Genomic DNA, 24,245 nt, shown 5'->3' with positions numbered 1-24,245 from the left:
TGTTATATTTGTAATCAGAAACAGCACTTGACCAGAATAATTTAATAACACCTTTACTGATTTTCAAAGTGTACGTGTGCAGAGAAAGCTGTCTTTAAGGATAGAATGCTCTTTCAAGGACTCCTGGATTTATTTCTTTATATCTATGACAGACATCAACCACATGAGATATGTCTACACTTCTAGGCCCAAATTTCTTGAGATGTATCAGTAGAAAGTATATGTTATGCTCTGTGTTTCAAGGTGGGTTTCACCCTTTAATATCAAAGCTACTTTTAAAATGCCACCTTTCTGGGGTGCCTGAAAAGCTTAAGCGAGCTATTAGAATATCACCAAATACAGGCAGCAAAGTAGGGTTTTTTTCTTTTTTTTAATAAAGACAGAGGGGAAAATGTTAATCTCTTTTTTTGACCCCAGAATTACTTTTCCAGTTAAGAATCCCAGTGCTGACATAGTTCTTTCACCTTCCCGGGACTGTTAGAGCAGCATGCAATAGAAATGTCTCAACTTATTGTTTCAGTTTTCACCACTCTTCTACATCCTGGCATAAGAAAATGGACTAGTATAGCATTAGATTTACAGTAATATTCTAACAGTTGACCAGATACGAATCTTTCACATGAGGCAGGGTTACACCTTCAAAGAAAGAGTAGATTAGACTACTGCATGAAGAAGTACAAAGTTATAATCAAATACATTGTTACGAGCTAACAAAGCAATATGAGATTGCTGAAAAATAAAGATGAAGCATTACAAAATCACTAAGTGAGGTTCAGACACTAGTAAGAATGGTTTCAACAGTCTTTGTTTTGTACTCATTTTGAGTAGGGAAAGTAAAAAGAGAGGGGGAGGTAAGCACAGAGCACTACATGAATTTTCAGTCATGTAAACACGTAAGGATGCCTGAAATTAATGTTTCAGCAGTAGACTTAGCGTGACAATTTGAACTTTTTAATACATGACTCTACAAGCTGAGTAAGGTTCTCACAAGATCCAAGAAAGAGCTCAAAGGGTATAATTTTGGCAGAAACAAACCCAGCAGGAATACATTTCATTAATATAATTAGTTTTAATATTGGTTTGGGATATTTTTTAAGTTGTTACACTGTCAGTGAACTCTGAAATCTTAAATGTCCACTACCCCAGCATGGGCTGCTATTACAGAGCAGCTGATTAGCAGACAGCAGGGAAAGATTAACCCGAAAAGCAAAGGCTGAGAACAGTCATGACAAAGTCTGCCTCCTTCCAAAAGTATTCTTCTTAACTTTCCAGTTAGGGAACACTGCACGTGAACCATATCCCTTAACTATGGAGAAAACAGCACCAGTATTTTAACCCTTTTTAAACACATATGAAAGTTGAAATTGAAGCTGGAACAGTTTTCTTCTAATACACTTTTTTTCTTTATATACATATGAAGTGTACATACATACATACACACCTATGTGTTTAATATTAATTTCCTCTATACTAGAGATAAGCTTTCGAAATGTGCCAAAAGTCACCCACTGAGAATACTCAAGTTGTTTTCTGTACCTAGACAGCTTCTAAGATAATTTAAAATGGATGTGAATTTTGACACATTTTACAGATTACAGCAGATTACAGACCTCTAAAATACTAGATTTACCTGAAACTGTCTCATATCTTCACAACTTAGGAGGAAATCAAGACAGAGAGCTATTGCCTCATATAGGTGACAGACTTAATTAATTCTATTTTCCTAGATAACAAGTGAACATACTAACCCACACAATTACATACTACAGAATACAATCTGCAAGACAGGGATGGTTGACTTCCACCTATGTCACAAGACAATCTGATTTCTCCCTTTGTGCAACAGGAAGAACTGGATGAGGACATGAGCAAATAGTGCACTGTGGAGGCAAGGGCTACCGTATCTCACTTTGTCTGAGAGGGAATACGGGGAGATAACAAGCTGATGTGCTGTGCAGTGTGCAACTGTGACATACTGCACATGCACATTCAGATGCTTCTGTATCACATTTAATTTGGTCTTTCTGGTTATGCACAGGCAGAGGAGCCCAGGACCTCTCAGTATCTCAAAACACTGAACCATGCTACCATGACAAATATGTCAGCTCACTAGATCCAGCTGCAAATCTGGGCCCGAGCAATTTTTTTCTAGTACTAGTCAAGCCAAGTCACATTATTCTGCAATTGTTACTGCCTAAGGGCATACAGGGAGCTGGTTACAATGACTTGCTGATGGTACACTGGAAGTTGATTCCAGGACCTAACCTTAAGGCTCTGATCATGCCCTGCACATCTTGAAAGATTTCTAGCTTGTTCTGAAGTGGTATAAAGTACACTGAAACTATTATTTCCGTTTAATCATTAGTAAGAAAATACCATCATTGTGCAAATTAAGAAAGAGCTCTAACGTGTAAGTCACTGCAGATTCACTACTGCCTCAGGGGCAGCAACATTTTCGTGTTAAGTAGATGGTTACCTTTCACTCCAGGTAAAAGGAATACAGAAGAATACTCGCCAGCAAAACTACATCTTCCACTTCAACTTCCTAAGGCCCAAATTGTCGCATAGCTTCTTCAAAAAAAGAAGTCTGTTCTCAGATTCTTCTGTTGTTGAAAATGGTATCATGTAGTGAATGTACAAGTAACCGTATTTTTTGATAGTTTAACAGGATTGTACCTGAAATTGTGTGAGCGTACAGAGGAACTGCCAGAACTTCTCCAAGTACGTTAAGGACTAAGCCTGTAAAGCTTATGGAATAACTACAAAGAACATTAAAAGACACTTAAGGTATTGAAAGGAAAGTGAAAAGGCAAGCACAGTCAGTTACACAGACTGTGTCACACAGCTTTTGAGGTAAGGGGAGGAGTTTGGACAGAAGACTGGACTGCACAATGAGCAGCTGCTTGTCTAGGAAGAGGTAGGGTAACTACCAAGAAAGACTGCTTTACCAAGCACATTATCATGACACCTGAGAAACTTCAGTGAGTTACAGAATTAGCATCAATTGCCAAATCAAGTGACAATTAACTATTTCCTATTAATTAAAATTGCACAAACCCTATAAAACCATATTCTGGTACGTAAGTATGAGTTTTTTAGCTTGATTTAGTTTCTGTGCCAAGAGAACAAGTAAAGTTTACAAACTGAAGAAGCGCTTCAAAAAAAGATCAAAAAAAGGCATAAAGAAAAATTTGGATCTTTTTACTTAAACTGGTTTTAAGAAAAATATTCAATATTTTCATTTCTTAAAAGGCCATCACTAAAATGTAAAGATGAGACAGTACTTCCATTTAGTCTTCAAGAGTTTCAGCATCTCCAGCAACCCTACCTTGGCTAAAATACAGAACCATGAACATGCTCTGGTTAAACATCAAATGAGTGCTTTGCTAGGCAGTCTCTAAATGCATGATCATGCAGATATCAGGCATTTATTTAAGAGAACAACCTCCCACTATGCTTGCAAAAAAGAGTTCTAAGCAAAATAATAAAAAAAAAGTACATGAATCCAAGTATTCAGTTATGTATGATTGTTACACACACAACAAAAATTACCTTTAAAAAAAACACCAAACTAACCAACAGATTACACTCCTACTTTTTTGTAGTCTAGAATGAATAAAGTCAAACTGATCTCATCAGTATGCCCAAATTATGAAACAAGATTAACAACTCTGATTATGAAATCTTCTACTATATTGCATGCAAATTCTTTATATAATTGGTATTTTTTTATAATTACACATAATGGTTAGTACATGATTCCTCTTCACAGCACCCAATTACTTTAATGATTTCTTCTGGGAGAGTTTTACCTTGCAGATATTTGGTATTGTATCTTCAAATTTTTAATGCAAGTACTCTAATTATTTCTCCTTATTTAACAGATTAATACCTTCAGGCAACAAAGTGGAGGGTTTGGCCGTAGAAAAAACTTCTAACATAGAGGTGAAAATTCTATTCAGCTATACTTCTTTAGAATTTTCCTCAACCCTTCTGCTGATTCTCACATGCAACAAACTAATGAAAGCATTTTCATTTAGCCTGGCAGTCTCTCTGGATTGATGCAATTGAAAGAAAGATGCTGTATTTTCACCAAGTTCATACCAAAACAGAAGCTAAGGTAAGTACACTGCATGGGAGACTCATGTAGTATTTATAATTTCCTGACTGTAGAAACCTGCTATGTTGTATTGTAAGCACATTTACTTCTGAAATCCAAAATCTTGTCAATTTTTTTCTCCCAATAGCATCAAGAGGCAGATGTGGAATATCACATGCAATGCTGATGCAACTTTTAAAAGAAATTCCCATCTACAACTTCCCCCCCCCCCAACATTTTTCTGCTAGCAAGCCATAAAAATAACATTGTACATGCAACAGGCTGGAGAACAGATCAGAAGCTATAAAGCTGAAATTACGTTGTCACAAATACCATTCCATAGCAGGACAGAGAACGTTTATAAACAGACAGACATTTGGAAATAGGATAACTGCAAGCCAAGGATCAGTGAAAACAGTCAATAAGATGATATAGAACTGCTTTATGGCTGGTTACACTCCTCCACCAAGATCTGAGGGAAAGGACGTAAGAGTGTCCTGCTCTGGTTTTAGTTTTGGGATCTAAATACATATGCCTAAGGTTTTAATGAAATGGCCTAATGGATTTAAGCACCAACAGCTTAAACATATCTACTGTGTGAGTACCTTTGAAATTCAACTGGGATTGTACATAAGGATGCCTCTCTCCCTCCTCACCCAAATACTTCAATGCTGGCATTTCCTAATTTGGCAAATACTCAATCTCTGACCTAAAAAACAACTTGCTTTGATCTAAATAACCACATGCATAACAAAAAAACAATTATCAGTGATACTAACTCACACAAACTAATGGAAACATCTTCAGAAATCTTGGAAAGAAGTCAGGAAAATTAGTCTCTATGGTTCACTAAGGAATTATGACAACTATTAATCTAAATAAAGAGAGACATAAAAAAACAAAGAGAAAGTTTGGAAGATGGAAGAGAAGCAAGTACAGTAGCAGAAAAGATCAGAGTAATTTTGGAAAGGGGCCAGGGGGGTGGGGCGGGGGAGGAGGAATAAAGAAAGTACACAAAGCATTGGAACAGACAGTCATCTTGGTCACCAGCCAAGGAGGTGATGTTACTCAGGAACACAAGGCATCAAGGAAGAACTTTGCTGTGCTATACCAAATGACTTAACCAGAGAGCTTTTTGGTATGGAAATGTCTACAAAAAACAAGATTAGATGACCTAAAGGAAAATACAATCTATTACAATAGTACTACCCGTCTGTAGGCGCAATCAAATAAAACACTACCATTAATCTGGCTGCAATACATAAAATAATAGTGATGTTGCTTCCCTAAAAACTCTTATGAAAGATAAAACTGTCTTAATTCTACATGTTAGAACACAAAAGGTTCCTTAAAAAGATCTGACTGTATTGAAACAGTATATGATTAATATCACGCGTTTACAAAAGAATTCACTGGTTCCATAGACTTTTGAAGTAAAGTTTCAGCAAATGTCTGACAAGAAAGCATTCTCTTCTAATCTTTACTGGCCCAAACTATCCACATTATCAAAGTCTCCTTTACCTTGGATACTTCTGGGTTTGCTGGCGTTATCAAAGTCACAGACCTTCTCCCACTTATCTCTCACAGCTTCAGGTGTCATTGGCTGATTCTTTCCTCTGACAATAGCACCCAAGGATCGCTCCCAGCGTACTAATGGGAAACATGAGCCAGAGTTAAAGTAACAAAGAAAAAACCTTTTAGTTTCTTTATATGACTTTCATCTAGGCCACTACTTTCAAGACAGTGCAAGAAAGGAAAGGTTTTAAGTACTTCAGTTTAACTCACTGGTATAACTTCAGGTGGGACTAAAAGGGCTCACTGCTTTTAACTAACATTTAGAAAAGGAACAGCACTGGGTTTACATTTCATTAAAGCCATAAGAGACTAATTCCCCTCTGAAAATATTCCAACAGTTTTAGGATTCTTTCTAGTGAAAAACTTTAGCTAGTATCTGTCTACAAACATCCTTTTCTGACCTGATTTTGGCTACTAATGCTTAGGAATCTTCTGAAAGCCTACGAAAACTATAGGGAAAATGTGAAAACCACTTTTTTATCTATGAAAGAATGTTAATACCAGTAGCCAAAATCACCAAATGGCCCCTGAAGTTGTATTTCAATACTGTAACTTCAGAGAAACGCGTAAGGCTAATGTGAAATCGGTTCTGGGAGGATACAAACTTCTTGTATTGCATCTAATCTTTGTTATATTGGGTTTGCTCTTCATTAGCAAGAGACAATGAATAAGGTCATACTGGTACTTCAAAGACTTGAACAGTCATCATTATAAATGATGAAAAATGGTATTTTCTTTTGGCCAAAGACGAGAAGCCACAAATTTTCAGCTGTACTAAAAAATCAACATTTTGTGAAGGGCAGCAAGACATTTTATGCCGCTGCCCCAATTTGTTTCATCTGTCTAATACGCTACCTGGGGAAAGCTATTCCAGTGCCACCAGAATATTCACAGTTAGTTAGAAATGTACAAAATCTTTATCAACTGGTGGAAAAAAAATGTTCTGGAAAAAGAGGGAACACTTCTTGAATTAATGACCCTACTTCCAACCCACTGGTGATATTCACATAGGCTGAAAAGTCCTTGAACAGTTCAGGAAAATAACACCAGTATTAATTTCAACATATTCAGGAGAAAAGGTTAAGACATTTCACACAATGGATTAAGTTTTCCATCTCGCAAGCCCTCAGTGTTGCCTGCAAGTTTTCTTCATGTTCATATTTAAGCTAGTTACTGGAGTCACTCCAAGAAAATACTTAGCTAGCATAGCTTCTGGTTATTAAGAAGGCGAATTGTCTCAACATGCTAATGCCTATCACTGCTATTTTATAGAAGTACAAATAAAGGTGGAAAGTAACTAAAAAGTAGACTGTTTACCAGCATGTGCTACTTTCATACTACAATGAATTAAAGTTATCCAAAAAAGGCAGCAATGCATACTTAGTGCCAAAAATGGAGATTATTCTTGACTTCAATTATACCCTCAGGACCCAAGAGGTAAAGTTATTTGAGCATATATTCAATTACTATTAGCTCAAAAGCAAAACAAAGCACATACCTAAGTTACCAGCTCCCCCACGCATAGTGAAATTTGTGACTTTCACTTAAAATAAGGAGTCTCCTCAGAACCCTAGGCTTTTGCTGACCTTCTCTCCCTAAATAAAAATATCAATCCTGCAACACAAAGTACTTACATTTTCCAATCCATCCAGCTCCCACCTGCCAAGGAAAAAAAGAAAACACCAACATTGGCTTACCATATCACAAAGCAAACTTCTGGTAATGTAGGGACCCAAAAATATACTTCAGAACAAACCGAAGATTGTAACAAAATCTCTGAACTACTGCTGGTTGTATTTAGCAGTTTAGTTAAGCACTGGAACATGGGCAACATAAAACGCCAACAAGATAACAGCTTCCATCCAATATGAGCTATCAGTTTGATGACAATACTTGTAATGTACTCCATAACCAAGTAATTCATCGTTCCTGAAAGTTGCTTTCTGCGTTTGAATGATTTACAAAACAAAAACTTCTGAAGTAGTGGCTTTGGTACCTTTTCAAACTTAGAAATGTACAATAAGAATTGTAACAATCAAATCAGTAGTATTTTGAGCACACACCAGAATCTGACAAGGTTGTTACTGCCTGATGTACCTGCCATATACAGGGTCAACATTTCTTTTGCCTATGCCGAATATGTAGTACCTCACATGATAATTCAGTTTCAGCAAAGAGGTTTAAGGCTGGACAGGCTAAAGCAAATTATTGATTTCAGGGAACAGCGTAAAGGGAGGGAAAAAGGAGAAAGAAAGAGAAAATAAAACAATTACCTCAAACAGACTGCCATTCTCCAAACAGCTCTCATGGCAAAGCCAAACAACTAAGGGAGCAACATACTCTGGTTTGAAGGCATCGACCAGATCTAGAACAAATTGAAGAAGGGAATCACAAAATAGAAGTACTGTGTGATCTCACCGAATTATTCTTACTCAAACACCTTCTGATGAAAAGCGGAGCCAGGAAGAACTTAACCAACAGCATTCTGCCATGAAAAGAAAGGGCAAATTAAACATTTGAAGTTTCATTAAATACGAACAGCTTGTGAGATGTGTGTATGCCTCCAAACCTAATGACCGGTTCTCACCAGACACATGAAAGACCATCTTATCTATTGGGAACACTATCATGTGCAGACTGCAAAGCCAGGTACCTTCCTAAATTTCCATCCAACAAGCAGCCTGAAACAAGGACAAGCCAGCTAGACATAATCCTGATGAAGATGTACCTGAGCAATTTCCCTTTTAATCTGCTAGTCAGTTATAAAGAAAAGATAGTACAAAAAGAATTGCAGCAGCTGAATATTTGAGAAACTTCCCATTTGGAAACATTGATATTTCCAAATGAGATACTGGGAATTATCAGTCCTGCTAAATTTATATATCAATTGTATTTTGACATTTTCATTGTTATCTGGCACAAGAGAAAACTATCTGAAAATGGAGATATTGTCATGGAGCAGAGCATGGTTGTCCAGGCAGCTCTTACCACATATTCTATCCCCTGTCTGAAAAGAAAAAACAACTTTGTTTAGTTTTCTTTTTCAGCTTTTAGAATATTATTCTTTCAAAAGCAATAGATACATAGCTGTTCCTCAGCTAAAGGTCAGCAAGCATTTTCAGACACACCTTGACAGATGAAGAGCTAGCAAAGTTGAGCATTACAGGTACTTCTTGAATAGCGAAGCTGAAGTAACAGAAGTTCCTTTCTAGAAGTTCCCCAAAGGTAAAAGGAAATTGAACTCCCATTTAATATGGCATCTTCTAAGTGCCTAACAAAAGCCTTAGGCTTTTCTAAAGTATTCCACTTCCTGCCACACACCACTTAGTCTCAAAAATTAGCGCTAGACTGCTATCACTTATGCTATTAATCCACTGCTGAATTAAGAAATACATGGCAGAATTTAAAAAAAAGATACACAAAAGATGCAAACTACATATAGAGTTCTAGCAAGAACATCAGTAAGTGGGCCAAGCTGAACATACGAAACTCTGGCAGTGCTAAAGCACAGGTGTGTGCAGACACCTAAAGATAAACAGGAAAGTACTGATAATTTGATACAAGATATGAAAATGTTTTTGAAGTTCTGGTGTCCAAACCTTTTAAGAGTATTTGAAAAAACTGGACAGGGAGGGAAGGAGAAAGGTAAAAAATAAATGATCAGAGCTGTAACTCTCTTATAGGGAGACCAAAGGATCTCACTCGCCTTAAAATGACAAGAAAGAAAACTAGCAGGTGGTTTTATCACTGTACAGAAATATCTTCAGGAACTTCCAGCTACTAAACTCCACTTTATGCTTCAGGAACTCATGGCTGGAAGTTTAATGTATTTGAGTCTTCTGTTGGTATGTTCAATTAAATCCCTGGAACCTACAACCCAAAGAGGTGCTAGATTTCCTGATCACTTGGATTATTTAGACCAAAGCCAGGACGCTATACACAGAACATATTTAGAAAAACAAAATTATGCATTCAACCTATGCATAACTGTATAAAATATATTACTCTTCAATATTTTGTGTATCAGTCTGATTAACATAATGACTCCCCTGGCTTTGAAAACTGCCTATCACTATAGAAAAGAAGGGCAGGAGGGAAATGAAATCGGCTGATTGTAGAAGACTTTCAGAGGGCAAATTGAACAGGCTTCCTTTTGCAAATTCTTTTTGTTTCTTCTGGTCATTTGCCAAAGTAGTCACTCTATCCTAAATTTACACTTTACACACAGCTTTCTCCTACAACGTTCTTTATACTGACTTTCCAATGCAGTGCACTGTTAAAAACCTGTTCAAGCATTCAAAGATTAGTAATTGTGCAATAAAGAAAATGATAATGTATTAGGCAACTCAGTTCATTATTATCTCCCACTGATCATGAAATGAAGAAGTACATACATGACATGTTGTGCAAAAAATGGTATTTTGCAATTCGACAATATTACAAGTGCAGACACTTTATGCACATACTTGATACCACATCTCATGAAACAAATAAGCCTTTCCACTGCGTAGATGGATCTTAGAAAAGACAGTAATTAAAGAGCTTTGCTACATGAAACTGTTTTTGTGAATTACAAAAATTGCTCTTAACTTGTGGCAGAAATTCAGAATTCTTTACAACAGAAAAAGTAAGTTGACAGGTCAGAGACAAAAAGACAGTAGAAATAATGAATTAGCAGTGTATGAAATGTAAAGGATTTGCATCTTCTAAGAGATGAGAAAGTTAGCTGTGCTTCAATCCACTGAAAAATGTCAGTACACATAGAACTTAAATGTTTCACCTTGTGGCATGACAGTCTGGGTCAGTCTGGATCCAGCAGTAGGAGCAATTGTGTTGCAGTGGATGTTATACTTCCGACCTTCAATTGCAATTGTGTTTGCAAGACCCAAAAGGCCAAGTTTTGCAGCACTGTAGTTTGCCTGACCAAAGTTTCCATATATTCCAGCAGCTGAAGAAGTCATAATTATTCTTAAGACAGGGGAGAAGAGAGAAAAAAAATTCAATTATTTCTTCAAGTTGTTTAATTCTACACAAAACGTTTTCCACCTTTCACATCACAGTCTCTGTATTCCACAAAACCAAAGCCTGCAAGTAAGAAAACGTTGTCTGTTGTTTTCACTAAAAAAGATGGGGTTTTTATATTTAATTGATAGCAAACATCTCACAAATCCTGAAGCGTTGTCATGGTAGCAGAAAACTAACAAAGTCATGAGTCTTTTTGAGTCATACTACAAAACTAAAATAGACATTTTATGACAACACGGTATGGCATAGAGAAAAGTATTTTAGTTTCATGTTCTAACTGCACTTCAAGGGGCATTATTCTTATAAATAACAAATAGCTTCAGCAGTCAGAAGAAAATTATTTTATTGAAAATCACTTCACCTTAATATCTGCCTGGTAATATGTAAAGATGCATTCCTACAGAATTCACATTCAAAGAATCCTAATGTGCGTTAAACACACGAAGGAAGAAGACAGCGAAGTCTTCCCCTTTGCTGTCCCCTAATATTATTGCTGTGGAGATGACTGAACTGCTCTCAAGAAAGCTCTAAAACCACTGCAGTGCATAGCTGGTTTGAGGCAAGAGAACACTGTGCAGCATGTCTTCTCATAAATTGGAATTCAGAGAGAAGGGTCTACACCTTCACTTTTAAAGCCTTATCAGAATCTGTTCCAATCTACTGTAAACACACTGCGTAGCTGGGATCAAAATCTGTATCATTTTTATTTATTCACCTCAATTTGACTCCTTGTTGCCACCTTCTTCATCCTAATATGAGTAGACAGCCAACCACTAGAACACCCCCTCATCATCACTGGTTAGTTAGCCTCCCCTTGCCTATTTGACAACCCTCCTCATTCTCCTCCCCACCATGGGAGCCCTAGAAAACAAAATGCTCAACTACTAAAAATACGCTAATAGTTTATGAAAACATCGGTCTTATAAACCAAAGAATGAAGACGGCACCTCTTCTTAGAGCTTTCCTCTTCCTTTACCCACCCCCACCAGCCAAGCTGGCATTTCTGCACCAGATTACCTCCTAACCCTAATCCAAAACACCCCACACCCACAAAAAAGACACATTAAACCCAGATTCCCCTACCTGCCCCCATCCCCTGATGTATAATATTGCATTCACCTACTTACCCCATTACATCACAACTCACTTAAGCAACACATCTGATGCATGCCTAAGTCCATTCCTGTGCAATCAGGCATGTCCTCTCTCATGTGCTCCACTTTCAAGGCATAATCAAGCAATGGCACACCTAATACCTCCACTCCCCTGACCTAAAACCTATAACCATGATAAGTTATACACTACTGACTCTGCTGGATATGACAGTGCTCCAAACCATATTCTGATCATAATACCTCTATTCCTTCCCACCAGGCCGAGTTTGGGTATCAGGTTATCTATTAATTGTCCTTCTCACATGAAATCCACATCTGCCATGGCATATAAGGCTCTACATGTCTAACTTCAGGATCATTCTTTTCCTCTACACCCTTAGCACAACTTGCTCTTTTGCACCTCTGGTTCCTCTGCCAGGGCCATACCTTAACTATTCCCTAAACCTTGTCTTTCAATGAGTCATGTGGTAGGTGATTTATCAACTCTTCAGTCCATGATTGTGACATTTCCTAGTTTTAGCATTTTTGGTTCCCTTTTGGGTGGGGGCAGCTTCAGGCAGCCCCTCCAGTGCACCGTGTAAATACAATCTATGAACTGAGCATACAATGGCTGGCGGCCTGATTTTGGTCCTCAGGAACTACTGAACAAGACAGCTGAAGTATATGAGGAATCATCTTGACACTGATGCACTTTGGTTTCCATTTATTTATGGTGTGTCCACTTCGTTCATGTTGCTATTTGATGAATGCTTGTAGGACATAATACTGACAATAACACAATGGTTTAATCTAGATAGAGATATGTGTTACAAGTACTGGTTCAATATGATCATGATAAAGAAAGCTACAAAAGCTGTATAAAGCAGGCATTTTGTAGATGGCACATGTCTATACATAAAACTGCAGAAGCACCCACTGGCACTGTTATCTGAGCAAATACAGAAAAGGAACCAAGGGAAGTGTTTTCCTAAATGGATGCAACTCTTAGACTTTAGCCGTAAATTCTGCCTACTGATCTCCTCCTCTACCCCTACAGTTCAGTTACGTGGATGAGAACGTCAGTCAGTTTGGTCACAGAATGACAAAGAAGATCATACAGCTTTCAACATCTGGGTATAGCTATTAAGATTAATTTCATCATGGCAGTGTTTCGGTAAGGAAAAACAACAGAAGTGAAAAAACTTAAAAGGTCTGAACTCACTGCACTCTGTCAGTTTACAGTAACACAAACAAAAACAGCCTAGAAACATTTCCACAGCTTCTAAGACAAGTACCTTTGTCCAAAGGGGAAAAAAAAATAAATCCAAACCCAACCCCAAACAAAAAAGCCAAGATCCACAAGCAGAACTGCATGTACCTGTCATTTGAATAGTAACGAGGAGGAGAAGAATCCCTCAGGTTTGCAGTAACATACAAGTAACAAACATTTCTAACCAGTCCTCATGAAAAGATATGGTAAGTTCCCTAAAGACAGCTCCTGTCTGCAGCATTTGCATCTACATGGAAAAAATCTTTTCAACATTTGGCTGGAGAGGCACATAAGGGGGCAGAACTCAGAAGGGTTTAAACATTTGGACTGATTTTATTTCATCTCAGTAGTAGTGAAAGAAAAGGATGCAAAACTTCTCCCTCACTGTCAAGACATGCTTCAAACTGTTATACCCTACTGAAAAATGAAAAAAGACAAACTTTTACCTGCCAAATTTCTGATTTTTCATATGATTCCATGCAGCTCGGGTGACCAGGAATGATCCCCGCAAATGAATTCTATGAATTATATCTAGGAAAAAAGTAATGTTGGTTTAGTAATTTCAGGACTTTGTCTCTCAACCTGAAATACACCACTTTTTTTTCCACGTGACAAAAACGGCACTCTCTTCACACTAAACTATTACTAAAAAAGTAGAGGGCTTTTTTATTATTATTATTTTCTTATAGATCATTTTGAAGTGCTTGCCTGAACATACATTGATTATCTCTCCTGCCTCGTGGTTGGGGCTCTCCTGTACAGAACTGACAAGCACTCAAAATTCCTGTACTTAAGCACAGCCAAATAAAGACTACAGAAGCTAGTCCATCTTTGCAAAAGTCTGCTCAACTGGCTTATCATCACCTACCATCTCACTGAAGGCTCCCTCAGTTCTTCTGTCCCTTGGCACACCAGCTTTCCTTCCCTCTGTTGTTAGTTCTGGGTCTTTTAAGCCTGTTTAGTATTCAGCCAGTCAGTGCTGGTGTTAGGAATACGTTGTCCTCACAAAAACTATTCTGTGTGCTTCACATGGCTCTTTTTTGTATTCCACTCAGCAACAAGGAGCGGCAGCTAAAGCCTTTCTTCCCCATTGTAACTACATATGCCTACCATGATTGCAGCACAGATCTGGTTTGCAAGCTGAACACAAGCATGTTATCACTAAGCTTTCAGGGCAAAGGATAATTCTCTAATCTGGCACAGACAGCCTTCCCCACCTTCTCTTCTTCCTTGTACCAATGGGAAGGATGTACTTTTCATCTCTCCCGCAGAAAGTACATTTTTGAGTTTGTCAACTTACCCCAATCTTCATTACTTATCCGAACAAATGAACGGTCTCTTAGGATCCTAAAAAGCATAATCAAAAAAAAAAACAGAATAAACAAGCAAAAGATAGACAACTGTTTACAGCAAAGTGACAGCCCACAATCAAACATGAAAAAATCATCAGGTTTACTCACCCAGCATTGTTTATAACAATATCTGCAAAAAAAAATAAGATTGCACTAATAAAGTACAAGCTTGTTTCTATTCTTCTCCCACTTCTAAAAATATATATATAGACAAGAACACTGTACACATATATCTTGTTATTATTCTATAGCTCCTTGACCCAAACGGTGGAACTCTACCATTGGACAATAATTACAAGACAAACTACTTCAGTAGAGGCAAGTCTCAGCTTGCTAATAGAACAAAGCCTGACAGGGAAGTATAGCTGAGAAGAGCTGGCCACCTAGAACACAATACCTGCAAGATGCAGCCACCCTGCACAGTTCTGCAGCTTGCTTTGAATTCCAGAGTGCTCCTAACTACACAGTTTGCGCCACCATCTTTGTTGCAGTACACCCAAATGATAACTGGAAGAACCACAGAGTCACAGAGCCGCTAAAGCGGCCATAACAATTTTTTGTCAAATATTTAATTTGGTTCCTGATGGCTTTGATCATGTGTACTTTCAGCCATTTAACCCTGAGTTAAAAATCACATAAACTTCACAATTAAACAGTGGTGAACATATAGTAAAGAGGAATATTCCCTGTTAGATAAAATAGCTCAAGCTTTTTTTTTATTTGTGTTAAATCATTTTGATCTTCACATAGACAAAAGAGCTTCCAAAACACGACAGAGAATCTTCTGACTCTTCAGCAACATTATTTATCCTAATTTTATGCAGCTCATTATAATACTTGATTACTTGTGCTTTAGGACAGAAATTGTTAATCATTACTGAACTATCAGAATTCTGAAGGGCACGTAAAGAAGAATCACATATTAAGCTTTAAACTTCCACTAAAAAATTCCAAAAAAGACAGAGAAGTTGCCCCTTCCAATTTAAAGTGGAATGTCCCTGATTTAGGTTTCAATGACTAAAGGCATCAAGGGTTACAGTTCTACTATGGTCACACTGTCTTCATACACTTGTCAATTACATTGTTTATAATGGCTCTGCATTTGCAAACAAGTTCCAACAAGAATTAAGTAACTGTACCTATCCTCCCAAAAGCTTCAAGTGCTGTCTTCACAAGCTTTTCACCATCTTCCACCGAATCTGTAGGAAAAAAGTGTGAATTTTCAAGTAAAATTAACTGGATACACTGCAGTTCCAGGGTATTAACAACTAATTCCATGGAGCTAAGAAAAATAAATTGTGTACAACCCCAATATAAAAGAAATTCAAATGCAGCCATTATTTGCATGTGGCCTAAAGCAAATCCCACACAGTAAGTCTAAATGGCATAATGTTTGCCATTGCAAGAAAGACAAGAAGCAAACCAAGTAAGAATCATCCATTCCCATTTTGCCTCTAACAACTGCAGACAGACAGTTCCTTAGTATTTCAATGTTTAGAAACTATATGAAAAGGTAACTACTAGATGAGTTTAAATTAAAAAAGCAATTTATGCACTTGCTTTTAGCATCTCTGTCTCCCTACTCCACATTACATTACACCTATTTAATTTACATGACATTGGCAAGCTGGCAGTAGTCCTTTATTAAGCAGTGTCAACTCTTCATTCAGCAGGTCCACTATTCCTACAGATAAAGCATTGCACTAGTCTGGAAAAATAACATACCATAATTGGGTACTGCTTTTCCTCCTTTTGCTCTGATTTCGTCAACAACCTTGTCAGCCGCTGAGATGCTCTTGCCATATCCCTTGAAATCACTTCCAAGATCATTCACTGTGCATCACAAAGAAAGGAATTTTTTTCTTGTTAACACTCAGACTTCATGGTCTTTCCTTATCTTATTATCACAGTGAAGGTCATAAGGACTACTAATAAAACCCAATGCGTCTGGATCCTACTGAGAATCTCCCATGATTTAAGAACAGTAAGTCATACTATTATTTTTTTCTAAAAAAAGTAGTACGATACAGTATCTCTTTTTAAAATAACAAGGGAAACAACATTGGTTTTTTTCCCCCTCTCTCCAAGATACATTCAACTTGCTTGCCTTGCCCAGCACACCCCTCCAATTGTGTTACTGTAGTTCAGCGATTAAGATCAGGACTACATACCAATCACAGGTGATTAATTCTGGTCTCCTGTCAAACTGTTTTAGCTACTGCATGAACCGTAAACAAGACTGAGAAGACTTTGTTCCTGTTTAATAGAGTAGCTGAAATGTTACTAGTAAAATTCCCTATAGAACAGATCAAGGAACCTGAACAAAGGGAAAAGAGCCTGTTCTGGAGCTTCAGATCCTGCTCCAGTGGGATAAGAGGTCCATCTGACGTAGATGGCCGCTTTGCTCCCAGGCTGCTCTCCATACTGGGGCAGGCATCATTAGTGGTAGCTGCTTTGTATCATCACCACAGTCTGCTGCATTGTGGTATTTGCATGTCCCACAGTTTCATGGAATTCATCACAGGAACAAAAACACCGCAAAAAAATCCATACACACATTATATTTTGACAAAAGATGTAAAAAAATGGTAAGAAGTATGTTTAAATGGGTGCCAAATGAAACTGTAAGAAAACCAGAACTGACTGACCATTTACCAGCAACACTGGTATTTTGCTATGAAGTCTTTTGCTGCGGTAAACTCCAGCTTTGTGCCCTCCAACTTTTTGAAGCCCTCAAGAAGCCAGCCATAGTGAAATCCACAAAATAAGCAAGATATTCTTGCTGGTCTTGATGACAAACAGCAACTGCAAGTCTGCTGTATCAAAGGAATAAACCAATATTGTGCCCTTTTTCTTTTTTTGTTTTTTTTTTTTTTTGTTTTGTTTTTTTAAAAAGGGAATTAAAAAAAGAAAACTCTCCATGTGAAAGGGAACATAACTTCATTGCTTGCAGGACACATGACACAATCATTCTCCATTACGCAGACCAAGAAAATCTCATCTGGACTCCTGTATTCAATTTTTGTGTGCAGCACTTCAAAAGAAATGCAAGAAGACTGCAGAAAATCCATATGAGTAAATGAAAATGCCAAAGCCCAGAAGTGGACCATGTAAAGAATACAGGGGGAAAAAACCCACATAAACAACAAACCAAACCAAAGAACCACCTAGTCTGAAGTAGGAAGAATTAAGACAGAACACGACGATATGCTCAAGTACATTAACAGATTGATGCAAAAGGAAGAGACAAAAATCTCCACACTAATAGATCATTATCTGACAGTTTCAACATGCCGCTAGCACAATTCAGGTGAAATATTAAGGAAAATTTCCAAGTTTAGTTAAGCATTAGAATGGGCAACATGGGCAGACCGCTCAGTCTGCAACATCAAAGGTCTTTAACATGACATCAAAGAAAAAGGAGTCAGGAACAGTACTAGGATTTCTCATCTGTCCTGGGAAAGAAGATTAGGCAATTTTGTGGTAAAAATTTATACAAAAACATTGTTAGTCTTGTTAGGACATTACAATTCTCTACCAAAGACATGCTTATATATGTTTAACGTTCACTTCAATAGTAATTTGCTGATAAAAAGCTTTATTAAATATTAGGGAAAATTTTCCAGAGGCAGCAAAGTACCTTAGGCTGAGTGTAGGCGCTAACAGTTGTGAAGCAAAAATGAGTACACAAGAAAGAACAGAGCTATTCTAGGACTGAAAATCGTAAATACACAGAAAGAAATGGGGAAGTAGACAGAAAAAGCTCCCATGTTGGGACCCACTAGTATTCCTCCTTCTTATAACATACCTTCATTTCCTATGTTAAAAAAAAGGGAACTTGTTAAAGAGACTTGCATCTTGTATCTGCTTTAGTGAAAAAAATTCAAATTTTAACACAAGTAACTTCTCAATTCTTTAAAGTCAGAATCATAAGAGAACAAAAGTAAGAAAAATAAATACAAGTATTTAGAGGTAACCGCAAAGCACTGCTACAAGAAGGGGCAAAATGAGGTGCATTTTCCAAAGGGCAATAAGAAGTTTCCCTTACAGTCAGTTCTTAACTTACTGATTTAGCTATTGTGCAATAAGGCCATGACAAAAAGAGTATTAGCTGTGTCAGGCAATACAGCATTTCTTTCAGATTATTCTGGAAAGGCAGAACACCACTAGCTACACACAGTCAATACAATTAAACATTTGGGCTGCTTATAGTGACCTAATTTTTGGTAAGAACTTGAGATGAAGTATTCATGTTCTTAGTAAATGAGGTAACTATCAAAGGTGGTAACTACCAGAAAAAAAAAACTGAGATTTTTTTTTGTCTACACACAGGCTTCGCAGTTTAACCAATAAATCAAAACCCAACAATTTTTATGAAATTTTATAAACTGAGATTGGGATTTTTACTAGAAAGCTAAAAATCAGTGAGTGAGTTCTTGTCTGTAATCTGTTAAAAACATTTAACCTTAAACTTCTCAACAATACCTGTAAAAGTTGATTCTTAGGCAGTCAAATCATAGAATCATTTTGGTTGGAAAAGACCTTAAAGATCGTTAAGTCCAACCATTAACATAGCACTGCCAAGTCCACCACTAAAACAGATCCCTAAGTGCCACATCCACACACCTTTTAAATACCCCCAGGGACTGTGACTCCACCACTTCCCTGGGCAGCCTGTTGTAGTGTTTGATGACCCTTTTGGTCAAGACCTTTTTCCTAACATCCATCCAATCTAAAAATGGCAATGCAAGCTCCTGGAGAATGTCCAAGAATATAATTTGACCTTCAGAATTAGCCTGTGATACAGCATATTGCACAGCTGAATATTCCCTGAAGAAGGTTTAACAAAATGACTACGAAACTATCAGAAAACTTTTACTGGGAGCTATCCGGCACTGTCATTGATACCAGATGGCTATTCTGGTTGACACACTGCAAAAAGAAACAATACAGTGTACTGTCAGCACATTCTGTGTTTTCTGGGGGCTACTGATACTGCATAACATTCCCATAACTTCCTTCCTGGGGAAAGGTACTAGAAGATAACACATTCACATTTTCAAATGGACATATTAAAACTTTCTGAACAGTATTCACCTAAGACAGCACGTTCTCCGGCCTCACTGTAAAGACTGGTACGCATGGACAAAAGTCCAGGAAGTGATCCGATTCAAACTAGCCTTCCAGCAAAGATAAGCTCTTGGACAAATTCATTTCATAAGAAAATAAAGCTTAGAAGCAAAATTTAAATAGCAAAAGATAAAACAGAAAACCATTAAATAACAAAGGTTACTGTCTCAAAGGGCATGGACTGTTGAATGCACCTTATGTGAAAAGGCAAAGGTTATTGTCTAGATCAAGTTAGTTAACATGAAACTTACCAACTACTGAAGCTCCTCTTTCGGCAAAAGCCAGAGCATACGCTCTGCCCAAACCTATTATAAAAAAAAGGTTAAAAAAAGAAAAAAAACTCAGTTTGTCTCCTGAATCACAACTCATAAGAAAAAGCGACACAAAAATTAATTGCTTAAAGAAAAACACACCAAATCAACACAAATACCTTGAAAGTTCAAAGTAAACTACTATTTCCCCCAGAAGTTCAAAGTTCCAGGTAAGTTCAAAACACAAAAGTAAACAAATAGATAACTGTAGATAAAACCACCAGTCAAGAGAAAAAAAATAATCCCTATTCTTACTCTTTCTTACTGCACTCAACAGAACCATCAGGGAAAGCTGTCTGCTGCAGAGTTTCTATTTGTGACAGAAAAATACATTCGTAAGGCAGAAAGTTTAATGTCTTGATGTAACCTTTAAGGAGGGGATGTTTCAAGTTAATTAATTACATTCTAAGTGAATAAGATACTTCCCTGGTTAAAGTCAGTCTTTAAGATTTGAAGAAAAAACTGAACAAAATTTAACTGCGACTGAAGATGTACTGACAAAACCCCTCCAACTATCTGCACACAAAGAAATCACTTAATACCACAGTTAACCAGATGCATCCACAGTTTATCCATCATAACGGAAGACTGATTTTTGCCTCACATACAAGACTCTTGCACCTTTGCTCTGGCTTAGGTTCTAGGTATGTTGTACATCAGTTAATTGTTACGACAAATGATTTACAGAGATATTATCCACTGTACCAGGCAAAAGCTATTGAAATCAATTATGATGATCAGTTTTTTCTTCCAAAAGAAACTGAAATTTGAATTATCAAAAGACAATCAGTCAGAAAAAAGTTTTTCAGCATCACTTTGCCCCTCACCAAAACTTTCAAAGCCAGCTCTTAAAAGAAAAAATGGGGGGGGGGGAAAGCCAGAACTGTTTAGACTGTTTTGAAACACACAAATCTCACACCAAGAGTATCACAGGTGAGGTGCATATACATCCACTGCCTAAAGTAACCCAAGTCCAAGAAAACTTTTTTTTTGTTTTGAAAAGCCACACAACTTAGAACTGTGGCCTCCTCAAAGCCAAACAAAACCAAGACCATTCTCAATTGGCAAGCAAGGACTGCATGCCTAAGAATCAAAACTAATTAAAAAAAAAAAAAAAAAGCAGCAGCTTGAATTGCTTAGACTATGATACTGCAGAACAGGCAGAAACAGAATTTCATGAGGGGTTTGCTCAAAGTGGAAAGAAGCTACTGAATTTTTAGATGCCCAGGTATGTCAAAAAACAAATTAGTGATCCAGATGTTTTAGACAAATTCCAAGCTCTGATCTGTTCAGCAGCATCCAAATCAAAAATCAATGTTGACAAACCATGCTATTAGCAGTACAGTCTAACTACAGTGCTGTAAACTAAATAAAAACAAGACAAGACCTAACTTGAAGTTAACAGGGTTTCCCTTTATCCTGGTTTAATTTTTATCAACCCACTTATCAAAAAAAACTATTGTGAAATAAAACATCCAAGGACAGTTTTCTCTGTTAACAAACAGAGAGCCTGCAGTTTTTGAGCAGCCTACTACTAGAAGTACAAGGGTCACTGTACCTACTTACAACAAGCAATTTTTGCTCCATGCAGTGCTTTTTAGAAGCTTTGTTACTGTCAAAGTGTCTTTGTTTTGCTGTTACCTACGGTTTTAACCTGTTCTTTGGTGAGACTTGTTATATACAGTGAAGCATATAAATAAAGGTCTGGTAAAAGCTGAAAAGCACCATACAAAGATCTGGCCTCAATTATTCTCAGGTTTGTCACCTCCAGGTGATGCGAGTGGACTGTTCAGTGCTTTCCACAAAATCTCATATTCTTAGTCCACAAGACATCACATAACTCAGGCCCCCAAAATGACTCCTCTGGCTATGCGCAGCTCCACAAAAAAAAGCAAAACTTTACTGCAGGAAGGCAGAACCTTCTTAGAGGGTGGCAGAACAAGCGGCTTTAGCAGCTCATGACAACTACAAACTTTGCGCCTCCCTCATCTACTCAGCTTAGATGGTCACTGGAAATACCAGAGAAGACGAAGGTCAAATCATGCATCCAGAGGAAGAAGGAAAAAAAAAACCAAACAAACAAACCCAAAACAAAGCAAGAGAAGAAAAAAAACCCAAACCACCAAACATCAACAACCAACCCCACACTGCAACAACAAACACAAAACTATTTCTTGGCAAAACCAAGCATTCCACCGCAGAACCGCCTTCCCTCGAGAGGCCGGGCCCGCGCCCACCAACAGCACGGGCCAGCCCCGCCGCCGGGAGGCGTGTGCGTCCCCATCCCCCCGGCGGCGGGCCGCCCCCCGCAGGCGGGCAGGGCAGGCAGGGCAGGCAGGGCAGGCAGCCGGCCGCGGCCGCTTTCGGCAGCGGTGCTGGCACAGTCGGGCCCCCGGCACAGCCCCGTGCCAGGGCACGCAGGCGACAAGCGTCAGTCACCAGGCCCAAGCAAAGCCGTAAGGAATTAGGGTATCAAAGCAGTACACGGAGCACACCACCGGTACGGACCGGTGTGAAGCGGCGCGGCTCCTCCCGTGTATTTGAAGGACAGCGCAGCACGGGGCAGTACTCCCGCGCGGACCTCCAGCAGCGCCGGGCTCAGGCCGGCAGCCCCGCGCACGGCAGGCAGCACGGCGGTCACCCCCGCACAGCCTCGGCGCTGCCGGGCGGGGGGCGGCACTCGGCCCGGCCTGCCCCGCGGCGGGCGCCCCTCTCCCGCCGCCGCGCCTCGCCTCGCCACGGGCTAAAACCCGTTTCCAAGGGGCGAAGCCCTCACAGAGCCCCCCGGGTCCCACCGGCGGGCACGGCGGCACCTGTCAGGGCCGAGGGCAGCGGCGCTGGCGCGGCGCCCGGCCTCCCCTAGGAACCAGCCGCCTCCTGCGGGGGGACGAACCCCCCCGCGCACCGCGCCGCGCCCCGGGACGGGACAGGACAGCGCCGCTCACCTCCTCCGGCGCCCGTCACCAGCACCACCCGGCCGTCAAACCGCAGCCCCGCCGCCATGGCTCTCCGCCGCCCTGCGCCCGACTGCGCAGCCCGCCGGCCCGGCACCGGCGGGCAGGGCAGGGCGAGGCCGCGCCGAGGGGACACGGCGCATGCGCCGCCGCCGCCCCCTGGGAAACGTAGTCTGGGCTGCGGTGTCGGCCCGGCGGCCGCGGCGGGGCGGGAGCGGGGCCGCGTTGGGGCTCCGGTCCCGCCCGCTCTCTGTGCTCCCGCACCTCGGCAGGCAAGGCGAGCTGCTTGTGAAATACAGGCATTGCGAAATGCAGGCGGGCCGGTCTGCCCTGCTGCATGGCGGGCACATCGCCGCAGGTGTCTGAAGAGGCTGCAGCTAAGTAGGGTGGATCTCAACTCGGGCAGCCTGAATGTAGACATCACGCCTCCGCTTAAAGTTGATCTTTATTTACGGCTTTTATTTGTGTGGTGGTTTGTTTTTCTGTTGGGTTTTTGTTTGAGGGTGTTTTTTGTTTGGTTTATGGTTGCTTTTCTTTGGCTTTATTTACCGTTTCCCAATTCAGATCACTGCTTTCAGCCGTTGCAGCCCTGGGTGTGGGAGTTCTTTAGGTTGAGCAAGATACAACGCAAAATACATTCCTTCTCGCCCCCCCGATTTTTGCGGCCCCCCCCCCCCGCGTGGGAGGCTGCACCGCCCTCCGGCCCGCCCTGTGAGGAGAGGCTGGGCCCACCCTGTGCCGGCTGCAGCCAGTTCCAGCCAGCTCCAACCCACCCGCAGCACGGCCGGGCCCTGCAGGCAAGGTGGCCGTGCCTTCATGGGGACATACTTGAGAAAGTGTAAGAAACACTGCACAGCAGCTGGGAGGGAGAAGCCTGAGAAAACAGAGCAGTGGCCCTGCAGCCCCCCAGGCCAGCGCCACAGGAGGGGCAGGGGGGGCTCCAGGGGCCGCAGCAGAGGTTCCCCCCAGCCTGTGGTGAAGCCCACGGTGAGGCAGGCTGTGCCCCTCAGCCCAGGGAGGCCCGTGGTGGGGCAGGTACCCAGCTGCAGCCTGTGGAGGCCCACGGTGGAGCAGATACCCAGCTGCAGCCTGTGGAGGACCCCATGCTGGAGCAGTTCTCCACCTGCAGTCCATAGAGGCCCACAGCAGAGCAGGTTTTCTGGCAGCAGGTGCGACCCCGCAGGGGACCCACGCTGGAGCAGTCTGTTCTTGAAGGGCTGCACCCCATGGAGAGGAGCCACGCTGGAGCAGTTCTTGGAAAAGCTGCAGCCCATGGGGGCGAAACCCCAGTGAGGCAGGGGAACGGTGTGAGAAGGAAGCTTGCAGGGGTGATTGTGTCTCATGGAGCCAGCTGGTGGATTACTTAGGAACGAACATGACTATTGATTGTGTCATTGCAGGCACGGTCTAATATGAGACCGTGTCATTTAAAATG

At 40.2% G+C, this 24,245-nt stretch overlaps 1 protein-coding gene across 1 annotated transcript in view; it reads right to left on the bottom strand.

Annotated features, from left to right (window-relative positions):
* HSD17B4 (hydroxysteroid 17-beta dehydrogenase 4) overlaps positions 1 to 22,956 on the bottom strand; it is a 68,010-nt gene extending 45,054 nt beyond the window's left edge. Inside the window, exons 1-11 of the mRNA XM_056323996.1 lie at positions 22,802 to 22,956; positions 19,797 to 19,850; positions 16,141 to 16,248; positions 15,555 to 15,614; positions 14,524 to 14,545; positions 14,364 to 14,410; positions 13,510 to 13,594; positions 10,455 to 10,642; positions 7,948 to 8,039; positions 7,309 to 7,333; positions 5,621 to 5,749 (exon numbers count right to left, since the gene is read on the bottom strand). Coding sequence (XP_056179971.1) covers positions 5,621 to 5,749; positions 7,309 to 7,333; positions 7,948 to 8,039; positions 10,455 to 10,642; positions 13,510 to 13,594; positions 14,364 to 14,410; positions 14,524 to 14,545; positions 15,555 to 15,614; positions 16,141 to 16,248; positions 19,797 to 19,850; positions 22,802 to 22,859 — 868 coding nt within the window. The 5' untranslated portion in view covers positions 22,860 to 22,956. The remainder of the gene's footprint in view (positions 1 to 5,620; positions 5,750 to 7,308; positions 7,334 to 7,947; positions 8,040 to 10,454; positions 10,643 to 13,509; positions 13,595 to 14,363; positions 14,411 to 14,523; positions 14,546 to 15,554; positions 15,615 to 16,140; positions 16,249 to 19,796; positions 19,851 to 22,801) is intronic.
* Between the last annotated feature and the right edge of the window lie 1,289 nt (positions 22,957 to 24,245).

The sequence above is a fragment of the Falco biarmicus genome, chromosome Z (assembly GCF_023638135.1).
Source record: "Falco biarmicus isolate bFalBia1 chromosome Z, bFalBia1.pri, whole genome shotgun sequence".
In the NCBI taxonomy this organism is placed as follows: Eukaryota; Metazoa; Chordata; class Aves; order Falconiformes; family Falconidae; genus Falco; species Falco biarmicus.
Note: the sequence above shows the minus strand (reverse complement) of the source record. Positions and strands in the feature narration are given on the sequence as shown.